The following is an 11,156-nucleotide window of genomic DNA, read 5'->3' as shown; positions in this document are numbered from 1 at the left end:
GTAGGCTAATCCTCCGCCTGTGACACTAGCATCCCATATGTGCACCAGTTCAAGTCCCAAGTCCCAGCTGCTCCATCTTGCTCCCTGTAGAAGGTGCCTGGGAAAGCAGCGGATGATGGGTCCCTGCACCCATGTGAGAGACTCAGGAGGTTCTTGCCATTTGCTGCTGAACATTTAGGGCATTGACCAGTGGATGGAAGATTGTCTTTCCCTCCCCCTCTCTGTAACTCTGCCTTTTGAATAAATAAGTAAATTTAAAAAAAAAAACAAAGGGAAAATAAACAAGGGGGAGGGGCTTCTGTGTCCCCTCCCTCCTCTCCCCTCCCCTCCCCCAGTCCTCGCCCATGAGGTTCCCAACCTGGCATGCTGCCCAGAGCTCTCCCTGATAGGTCTTGCTCCCCAAACCTCCAGAGGATGTCGAGTCCCTCCTGACCCCAGTTCAGCCGTCTCCTCCGGGTCCTCTCTTTCCACATCCAAAACCTTTGTGACCTTGTAGCCCCATCCTGCAACCCAGCGGCGCGGGGTCTGTGCCAACAGCCTGACCTGGCTGCAGGGCGGGGCGGGGCGTGTCCCGCAGCACGAACCATAAGGTGCTGCGGCCACCCTCACCGAGGAGATTCGGGCTCGCACCATGGCCAAGTTCGGAGTGAGGGTGTCCACAGGCAAGGCTTTCGGGGCAGGTACGTGGGACAGCGTGTCTATCAGCATCGTGGGGACCCTGGGAGAGAGCCCTCGAATGCGCCTGGACCACTTGGGCAAGGAGTTCGCCGCGGGAGCGGTGAGTGTGCGGTGAGGGTGGGCAGAGGTGGCGATGGAGGACTAGGCAGGGGCGGGGGAGGGGTCACCCACAAGCTGATCCTGCCCGCAGGAGGAAGACTTCGAGGTGACACTGCCCCAGGACCTGGGCCCAGTGTTGCTGCTGCGCGTGCACCTGGCGCCCCCTGCGCTGCCCCGAGCGCTCGGCCTCCCGGCTGCAGACGCCTGGTTCTGTCGCTGGATACAGCTCAAGCCGCCCCGGGGCGCCCCACTGCGCTTCCCCTGTTACCAGTGGCTGGAGGGACCCCGGAGCCTGGTACTGCGGGAAGGGGCAGGTAAGGAAGGAGCGGGGAGGGGCTGGGGCTGGTGTGTGGGGAGGAAGATCACGGAGAAGGAAGAAGTTAGCTGGGGGGCGGCTAAGGGGCTGGGGGCAGAGGAGAGGACGGGAAGGGTGGAGGTAGGGGGAGGAATAGGAAGAAGGAGGGGGCGACCCAGCGTGGGAATAATTATTCTAATGGCGAGATAGGACCTGGTAGGAGCGCAGTGTGGGTGGGGAACTGGAGAACAGCTTTCACCCAACTCCCTCCTCCGGCAGCCAAGGTCTCCTGGGCCGACCAGCACCCAGCGCTCCAGCAGCAGCGTCAGGAGGAGCTGCAGGCCCGGCGCCAGCTGTACAGGTGAGGAGGGGGCTGCATGTGGGGGGCAGGGAAGCCTGTGGATGGGGCTGGGCAGGATGGGGTGGCAGAGGATGGCACAGACTGGAGACCCTGAAGGGTCCACGCTGTTGAAGTGTGTCCCTGGGTGAGGCAGCAACAGCCAGCATCATCATACTCAGCTGTCCTTAGCAATGCAAATTCCAGGCCCCTGCTACCTACTGGATGGGGAGGGGCACAGTCATTAACCCTGGTGCCACTGAAGTTGCTTGACCCTGCTTAGTGTCTTCCTAGCCCTGGGGTATCTTTTTGGCACAGGTGCTGCCTGTGTCCATCCCTGCCCAGTCCCTGGAATTCACCCTCCAGGGTCACCATCCAAAAAGAGACCTTTTCCTTTGCCCTGGGTTTTTGGCTGTGCATCCGGGCAGACCCAGGCTCACTTAATTTCTGGTGATTCTACACTTGTCATGAACTTCACCCACCCCAGAAAACCTTGGAACCGAATCTGCCAGCCACAGCCCCAGGGTGGGAAGGGGACCAGCACTGCAGACCGTGGAGCCCCAGGCCAGCTTGCCTCAGAGCTCTGTGAGGTCTTGGGCAAGGCATTCATCTGAGCGCTCCTTTCCTTTAATATACATATGATATACAGAGAGGCAGAAAGACAATAGGCCCCACCCACTCATTCATTTCCCAAATGCCTACAATGACACTGGCTGGGACTGAAGCCAGGAAACTCAATGCAGGTCTCTTCCATGGGTTGCAGGGACTCAAGCACCTGTGCCATTCCTGCTTGCCTCTGAGTGCACACCAGCAGGATGCTGGAATGATATGGGATCGGGACTCAAACGTGGGCACTCCAAGCCAGACACTCCAATACAGGGTGTTGCTGTCTTAACCACTGCGTCAAATCCCCCACTCCAACTCCTCAACCCCTCCTACATCTTGATTTCCCTCTGCAGGAAGAAACCTGTCTTGTTTGGGTTATTAGGTAGTGCAAAGCAGAAGATGATGCAGAATACAGCTAGGCAGCAGCCAAGCCTGTTAAGAAAGGGACTGAAACAGGGCACCAAGTGTTGGAAAAGAGGCACGGGACAGAGAAATTGGGTATGAAGTCACAGCTTAATCACATTTATTAAAGATTAATACATGTTCAGAGGGTGGCCAGTGGCCTGCGGGCAGGCAGGAGGGGTACATCTTTGCATGGGCTGAGCCTTTTGTAGTTTGAGGGTCTTGGGGTTCAGAGGGGTGAGGGAGTTTGGAGAAGTGAGGAAGTGGGTGTGGACTGGGCACTCCAACCTTGGCAGGCTTGGCTCCCTGGATGGTTGAGAGGAAAGGCAGAGAATGAGGTGTAAAACAGAAAACGGGTCACCCCCCCACAGAGGCTGGTCTTTTGACGTGCAGGACAAGAGTCCCAGAAGGGGGCTGCCCCTGTTTTACTGTGGCAGTTTAAAGCCTGTGGAACCAGACTGGTGGCTTGTGCCCATCATTCCTAACTCTGGGCACAGATAATAGAATGGAGCCCAGGGTTCTTTCCGGCTGCGCTGATCTATACCCTGGATGGGACTCACTGGAGAAGAAGGGCATTCTGGGTTTGTTCCTGTGGGATGGCTCGGGGTAGAGTGATTCATTCCTATAAGGACTTTTGAAATTCTTTCGTGAGACATGGTAGGAGTAGAAGCAATGTGATTATGAGGACAGAGGAGATGAAGGAGACGTTGTCCATCATGGAAAAAACGGCCAAAATGAGGCAAGGTTATTTTGGTAATAGATCTTGTAAACATATTTTTATGTGTGCAATCCCTTCTCATATACATACATATATACATATATTTATACATACATATGTATGTATATGATTTCTCTATTTTTTTTGAAAGGCACAGGGACAATCTTCCATCCACTGGCTCACTCCCCAGGTGGCTGCAATGGCTAGAGCTCAGCCTGTCTGAAGTCAGGAGTCAGGAGCTTCTTCCAGGTCTCACACTTGGGTACATCCAGCACTTGGGCCATCCTCTGCTGCTTTCCCAGACCATTAAGTAGAGTAGCTACCACTCAGACGGGTATCACTGGATGCCAGTGCCACAGACAGAGGCTTACGTTGCTAAACCATGATGCCACCCGTCAATCCCTTCTCTTGCCACACCTGCTTTATTGACGTAAAAGCAGCACTTTTCATCCAGAAAGATACAAAAGCAGCACAAAAATCTCTTGACAGGGTGGGTTAGAGGGATGGAGAAATAGCTTGGTCTAGAGTGTAGGAGAAAAGGAAGAAGGAAGGGAGGCTAAATACAGGTTGTTCACTTAGTGGGAAGACAGACGTGAGCCTGGTTGTAACAGAGAGAAAAAAACCAACACTCTTGATTTATCTATTGTGCTGGCAAGGAGCTGTAGGGTGGAGTTATTCTGGCTTGTTCTAGTCCCGGACTCCCTCATTCCCTCCCTCTGCTTATGGGGACCCTGGCTGCTGTCAGGGGTTAGAGCAACTTTCCTGGCTTACCCGAGCTGAGTAGGGGCTTGTGGTCACGCCGGTACCCAGCAGAATGTGGTATGTCCAGAGCGGCCACAGTGCTGGCTAGCTGGAACAGCTGCCATCTGTGGTTTTATATGCCTGACATTCCAGAATTCCATTGTTTCCAGTCTGGAACAACCAGATCTAACAAACAGATTAAACATACGGTGGCTTCCAAAAGGGAGGGACCCAAACCCCAAGTTTTCTCATTAAAAGACAGATTGACAGGAGAGGGTGATAAGTAAGTGGGGACTGAGGCTGGCCAGGTGTATGCGAGACCCAGGGGTGCCTATCTCTTCACATGAGGGAGAGACATAAGGGAGGTGTGACTCTTTGGGGGGAGACACCCCACTGTCTCCCATTACCTGGGCAGACTGGGAGGTGAGCTGGTTGGAATAGGAGGCTAGTACAGAGCAGGTGTCTAGATGGAAACCGACAGTTTTAGCTGCAGTGTCACTGAGGTGATGCCCTCCATAGCATCTGTTGTTACAGAAGCTGGGCAGAATAAAGGGCTATTTCAGCTTGAGGCCCATAGGGTCTGTGGTTCCAACCCAGGAGCCTTTCAACCTCCAGGGGAGTTGAGTTTCCTGTGGCCTGGCTCTTGGCAGAGCTGATGGGGCTCTTTGGAAGCCGTCCCTCTTCGCGGGTCTGATTCCCTGGCTTCCCTGGTCAAAGGTGCTGCTTGGCGGTGGACTGGCTGTGCTGGGTCTCCTTGCGAGCAGACCACTGTGTAAAGCCACATTAATAGGTCTCCTGCTGCCTAATTTGCTTCTCTTCAGCCTGGTCTCTGGTAAAGGGGACCCCAGAGGCAGGCTTTAGGATGGCAGCCCAGCGGGTGCTCAGTCCCTAAATCATCAGTGGCCCTGAACAAGAGATCTGTGGTCATAGGCAGGTTCTGATAGTATTTTTCCTGTGAGATCAGGCAAAGCCCATGGGGACAGCCATATCTTTGTAAGCAAGATAAAAACGTAAGCACTTGACCCTATCTGTTTATACATTTTGAAATCATTAATATAACTTTATCAGTTTCAGATCTTAATTCAATTTAAAAAAAAAAGGAGAAGGAAGGGTTGCCTCTTGACTGTGCCATGGAAAAACAAACGTATCTGTGGAATCCTATCATTGTGTAAATGCATGTTGCTGATTTTTAAAAAAGATTTTATTTGAGAAAGAGATCTTCCTTCCTCTGGTTCACTCCCCAAGTGGCCACAACTGCTGGAGCTGAGACAATTCAAAGCCAGGAGCCAGAAGCATCTTCTGGGTCTTCAATGTGGATGCAGGGTCCCAAGACATTGGGCCATCCTCTGCTGCCTTCCTGGGAGCAGCCAGGACACAAACTGGTACCCATATGGGATGCCTGTGTGCAGGTAGATGGTTAGCCTGCTATACCATCATGCTGGTCCTTGCTCTTCTTGTAACAGTTAACTCTTTTTTTTTTTTTTTTTTTTTTAAAGATTTATTTTATTTTTATTACAAAGTCAGATATACTGAGAGGAGGAGAGACAGAGAGGAAGTGGAGCTGCCGGGATTAGAACCAGCGGCCATATGGGATCAAGGCGAGGACCTTAGCCACTAGGCCACGTCGCCAAGCCCGTAACAGTTAACTCTTGCCTATCCAGGCCCTCTGTACTTAGAGTGAGGTGTCAGATTCAGGGGCTTGGTGGAAAGGCCAGCTCAGGCCCACCCTTCATCTTCTTGCAATTTACTAGGTGGGTTGGAAACCACAGCAGCAGCCGGCATGCTTGAGAAGTAGGGTTTGTCTGCCCCCCTGTGGCAGTGTACTTGAAGTGCACATTGTTCTTTGAAGTTGAAAGCTCATACCCTAAAAAGCAGCTGTTGAAGGAATGCGTAAGTGAGCTGGCTGGGCGGATGGTTTTGCCATTTTACCCGGAGGTCTTTGTTTGTGGAGCTGGCTTCGTAAAGGCTTTCAGCAAAGCCCTAGCCCACAGCCAACTAAATTGCTGCAGCTCTTCCCCGCCCCCAAGCCGTGGAGAGTGAGGGTCCCTCCCAGAAACTCTAAAAATCCCTTAACCTCAAATCAGCCTGTGCTGGGCAAGACGCACTATGGGGACCGCTAGAGCTAACCCCAGGTGCAGCTAGGAAAAAATCAGGGGGTGGAATTTATCAGCAGGACACAGAGCCACGGACAGGAGTGTGGGCAGGAGGTGGTGCCCATGTCGCAGGCAGACCCAGGCGATTCTCTCCAGCTTCCCTCTCTGAGGGCCCCCTCTGCCTGGCAGAGAGTGACCTTAGCCAATCTGCCTGATGTTTACATTATCACTCAGATGATCCAGATCTGGCTCAGGTCCCAGATGCCCTGGGAAGGCTTCTGATTGGCTCAACCCTGGTAAGGTGCTCCACTGGGTCGATCAACCTTGACCTGGGAAAGAAGGCTCCCTGGGAGACCAGGCCTGCTGCCCCAGCAGCCCAACCCAGGGGTGGTCCTGGCTCCCAGGGGGCCTGCCGTTCCCTCTGGCCCAGGCAAGAGGCACCCTGAGAAACCCCTTTTCTCGCTCTGCTTTTCAGCTGGAAGACTTACGCCCCTGGTTGGCCCCGCTGCCTTGATGAAGCGACGGTGAAAGACCTGGACCTCAACCTCAAATACTCTGCTGCCAAGAGTGCCACCTTCTACCTCAACCTCAACTCTGTGTGAGCAAGACTTTCTGCATTCCTCCTCTGGAAGGCCAGCCCTCCCTGGACTCCTGTCACCCACCCTTCCCCACCCCTCGGCTAGAACTGATCAAGAACCCCGTGGAGCTGCAGGCAGGCTGATGGGGCAGGGTCCCCCAGCCCAGCATTCTAGCATCCTACTCCTTCGCCTACCCCCACACAGGCGTGCAGAGCTGAAGATCAAGGGGTTGCTGGACCGCAAGGGGCTCTGGAGGAGTCTGAGGGAGATGAAGAGGATCTTCAACTTCCGCAAGACACCGGCCGTTGGTGAGGGGCGTGGGCTGGGTCTTGGCCGCTTCCTAGGATCACAGTGCCTGGGGCCCCTGCACTACCACACCCTTGCTGGCCCAGACCTCCCTACAGAGGGACCCCTGACCTCCCCATCTCCATGTTGGGGTGGGGCTGGGGACCCAGTCCTTGTGCTCAGGGGGCACAGCAGAGGGGATGTCACTCCACGACCTGCTGTGGTCTAAGCAGGATGGGCGCAGGGAGGAAGCAGGCATGGTCATGTAGGGCTGGGTGGGTCAGAGCAGGACTGGAGATGGTCCCGGGGCAGTGCAAGGCTACTGACTGCTAGGCAGCCAAGGACTGCTCTGGGAGGGAGTGGACATTGGTGGCAGGAGTGGAAATAAGACCATGAGTCTTGAGGTGGTGGCCTGGTGAGGCAGTGGGCAGTACACCGTGGGCAGGCGGATCAAGATGTACTGGAGTGCAAGATTCACAGGGCTTGATGGGAAGGGGAGAGGGGTGCTGCCTACTACCATGGGGTGGTAGGCAGGGGAGAGGTCCAGGGCAGAGCCTCCACGTGCTAGCTGAAGTGCTGAGTTTGAGGCTGTTGACTCACGAAGGAGATGGATGGCAGGTGCCCCATGGGCTGGGGATGGGGTAGTGACTGAAGCCTAAGAGAGGGACAGTGTGCCCAGGTAGAAGAAGTCACCGTGTAGCCAGGAGGAGCCCTCTGGGAGCTGGTGGTGGTGGTATGGCAGTGCAGGGTGACCAGTCCCCATCTCTCTCCACTGGCCGCTCCCCAACTCTCCCTGCAGAGTACGCGTGTGAGCACTGGCAGGAAGATGCCTTCTTCGCCTCCCAGTTCTTGAATGGCCTCAACCCTGTCCTGATCCGCCGCTGCCGCCACCTCCCAAGCAACTTCCCGGTCACTGATGCTATGGTGGCTCCCGTGCTGGGCCCAGGGACCAGCCTGCAGGCTGAGCTAGAGGTGGGGCATGGGGAAGGGACGTGGCATCCTGGATCAGGCATGGGGCGGGAGGCCTACCTCCTATGGGAGAAAGAGGGGTCTCCCTATGTGTGTTTTCCCAAACACACTCCTCTCCCTGCCACTGCTTGCATGCCCCCACCCCACTTGACAAAGCCCTCAACTCCCTTCTCATCTCCTACAGAGGGGCTCCCTGTTCTTGGTGGACCACGGCATCCTCTCTGGCATCCCTACCAATGTTATCAATGGAAGGCCCCAGTTCTCTGCAGCCCCCCTCACCCTGCTGTATCAGCACCCAGGCCATGGACCCCTGGTGCCACTTGCCATCCAGGTCTCAGTGGGATGGGGAGGGGAGGGGCCCATTGAGTGATTTTTTGACGGCCGCTCATAGCCACTTCCTCCCCTCAGCTCAGCCAAACCCCTGGGCCTGACAACCCCATCTTCCTGCCTAGCGACGACAAATGGGACTGGCTGTTGGCCAAGACCTGGGTGCGCAACGCTGAGTTCTCTGTGCACGAGGCCCTCACACACCTGTTGCATGCACACCTGCTGCCCGAGGTCTTCACGCTGGCCATGCTGCGCCAGCTGCCCCACTGCCACCCACTCTTCAAGGTCAGCAGCTCCACACAGAACACTCATGGGAGCATCTGCTGGCTGCACCTTCTATTATTCCTGGGGATCCGAGCAATCCTCTGTTAGGCAAAGGGTGGGATTTCTGCATGTCCGCTGCCCTCAACTCCCAGAGGTTAGGAAATCCCAGAAGTCTGAGCTGAAAGGGTCCTGCTGTCATACGAATCAGCCCCTCCTTTCACGAAATGACCTGATGCTCACACAGGGGCGCCCCCTCCCACACCAGAGCTGGTGGCACCCAGCTCCCCACCCCGCCCTGTTGCTTGTCCAGTGAAAAAACTGGGGCCTATTTGTGTGTGTGGGGGGGGTCTGGGCCACCTCCCTCCCCAACACTGCTGTCCCCTGCCACCCCCACCCACCGCAGCTGCTGATCCCACACATGCGGTATACCCTGCACATCAACACGCTGGCCCGCCAGCTGCTCATTGCTCCGGGGCAGGTGGTGGACAAGGTAAGGGGATGCCATGGCATGGGAGTGACCTCACCCTCACAAGTACTTACTTCCTGCCCCTGGCTGAGGCACCTCTCCTCCCTCAGTCCACAGGCCTGGGCATTGGAGGCTTCTCAGAGCTGATACAGAGGAACATGGAACAGCTCAACTACGCCACCTTGTGTCTGCCCCAAGACATCCACTCCCGAGGGGTTGAAGACATCCCCGGCTACTATTACAGGGACGATGGTCTGCGGATTTGGGAGGCTGTGGAGCGGTGAGGGGGCTGCTCCCAGAGAGCCTGGGGCTTGGGCAGGAAGACTGGGAAAGAGAGGGAGAGGAGGAGGGCTGGGTATGGACAGGGATGGTGGCAAGGGCTGAGCCCAGCCGCATCTTGCAGCTTCGTCTCAGAAATGGTCAGCACCTACTACCCGAGTGATATGTCTGTTTGGGAGGACAGTGAGCTCCAGGCATGGGTGAGGGAGATCTTCTGTGAAGGCTTCCTATCGCGGGAGAGCTCAGGTACAGGGACCTGGGTCCTCGAGCCTGTCAGTGCGACTCTGTTGGGACCACAGCAGCCCCAGCCCCCCATGTCCTCTAGCAGGTTTCCCCTCCTCGCTGGAGACCCGGGAAGCCCTGGTGCAGTATGTTACCATGGTGATATTCACCTGCTCAGCCAAGCACTCCGCTGTCAGTGCAGGGCAGGTGAGCAAGGAGTGGCGGTGGCAGGAGGTGGGTCGCCGGCTCCCCACACCTCATTCACCACTCCCCCTTCTGTCTTCAGTTTGATTCCTGTGCTTGGATGCCCAACCTGCCGGCCAGCATGCAGCTGCCCCCACCCAAGTGCAAAGGCCAGGCCAGGCCAGAGGGCTTCATAGCTACCCTTCCACCTGTCAATGCCACGTGTGACATCATCATTGCTCTCTGGCTGCTGAGCAAGGAGCCGGGAGACCGGGTAAGGATGGGGCAGGGGTGAGGGGTGAGGAGCGGTAGGGTGGGTTGAGAGCCAGGCCGGCTAGACTGAGGCAAGGGAGGGCATGTCCTTGTCACCCAGACACAGCACTGCCACAAGTCCCTTCACCCTACAGGCCCTTCCTGGGGGGAGGACACACACAAGCCTTGGACAGTCCATAATGAGGGTCACACGGTCAGAGGAGAGGACACAGGGATGCTCGTGGGCTGCAGAGACAATGTGGGAGCCAGCTCTTTTGAAACCCTGAGCAGGAGATGTACTTACAGAAGGGGTAGAAATAAGTCAAAGGCTGCTTCAGGATAAGGGGTCAGGGGTCAGAGCCTCTTAGCCAACCTTGTGATTGTCCTCCAGAGGCCCCTGGGCACATACCCCGATGAGCACTTCACGGAGGAGGCCCCACGGTGCAGCATTGCCGCCTTCCAGAGCCGCCTGGCCCAGATCTCCTGCGACATCAGAGAGCGGAACCGGGGTCTGGCACTGCCCTATACCTACCTGGACCCCCCGCTCATCGAGAACAGCGTCTCCATCTAAGCCCCTCAGAGAGCATTGCCCCAGGGGGCCAATGTGCCTTGGGCCACGTGGCTCCTGGCCAGAGAGCACTGCATCCAGTGTGAGGCCCGGAGTGCCTCACCTGGGCCAGACCAACAGGCCCTATTACACTCAGTGCCCCCTCAACCAAACCAGAAACACCAGTGAAACCCAGAAGCCTTAATCCTCACCTCCCCAGCGGGGACAGAATGCCACAGGACTCCCAGGTGCCCAATGCCAGCGCGGCATCCCTCCCCACCCGCCCTACCACCAGGGTCTAACTGATCTTGTGTTCTGGGTTAGCATGGGGACAAGCACATAATGCCTGCCACTGGCCAAGGCCACGCACTCCCATAGTATCCACCAAGAGGCTGCTCAAAGCAACACAAGAAATGGGTCTGGGCCTGGTATAGTAGCCTAGCGGCTGGAGTCCTCACCTTCATGCACTGAAATCCCATGTGGGCACCAGTTGGTGTCTTGGAAACCCTGCTTCCCATCTAGCTCTCTACTTGTGGCCTGGGAAAGCAGTCAAGAATGGCCTGAAGCCTTGGGACCCTGCGCCTGCATGGGTGACCCAGAGGAGGTTCCGCGCTCCTGGCTTTGGATAGGCTCAGCTCTGGCCATTGCGGCCACTTGGGGAGTGAATCGGCGGACAAAGGATTTTTCTATTTCTCCTCCTCTCTTTATATCTGACTGTCCAATAAAAATAAATCTTTAAATAAATAAATTATTTTTTAAAAAAGAAATGGCTCTGTATGCACTCAGCCCCTAGGGATGTCCTTGAGCACCACAGT

General features: G+C 55.9%; 1 protein-coding gene across 3 annotated transcripts; it reads left to right on the top strand.

The window, feature by feature from the left end:
• The first annotated feature begins 631 nt into the window (after positions 1–631).
• On the top strand, positions 632–10,365 carry ALOX15B (arachidonate 15-lipoxygenase type B). 3 transcript variants are annotated; one of them, XM_004594769.2, is made up of 14 exons: positions 632–778; positions 869–1,091; positions 1,352–1,433; positions 6,445–6,567; positions 6,752–6,855; positions 7,632–7,804; positions 7,986–8,132; positions 8,210–8,413; positions 8,796–8,882; positions 8,969–9,138; positions 9,262–9,383; positions 9,466–9,566; positions 9,646–9,816; positions 10,186–10,365. In XM_004594769.2, exons 1-14 carry the CDS (start codon positions 632–634, stop codon positions 10,363–10,365), a joined length of 2,034 nt encoding a protein of 677 aa, XP_004594826.2. The 3 variants fall into 3 exon arrangements, with proteins under 3 accessions (XP_004594826.2, XP_004594827.2, XP_004594828.2); XM_004594770.2 differs by lacking the exon at positions 8,796–8,882; XM_004594771.2 differs by lacking the exons at positions 8,796–8,882; positions 9,262–9,383 and having other exon boundaries at positions 8,969–9,124; positions 9,465–9,566.
• The last annotated feature ends 791 nt before the right edge of the window (positions 10,366–11,156 follow it).

The sequence above is a fragment of the Ochotona princeps genome, chromosome 17 (assembly GCF_030435755.1).
Source record: "Ochotona princeps isolate mOchPri1 chromosome 17, mOchPri1.hap1, whole genome shotgun sequence".
Classification (NCBI taxonomy): Eukaryota; Metazoa; Chordata; class Mammalia; order Lagomorpha; family Ochotonidae; genus Ochotona; species Ochotona princeps.
Note: the sequence above shows the minus strand (reverse complement) of the source record. Positions and strands in the feature narration are given on the sequence as shown.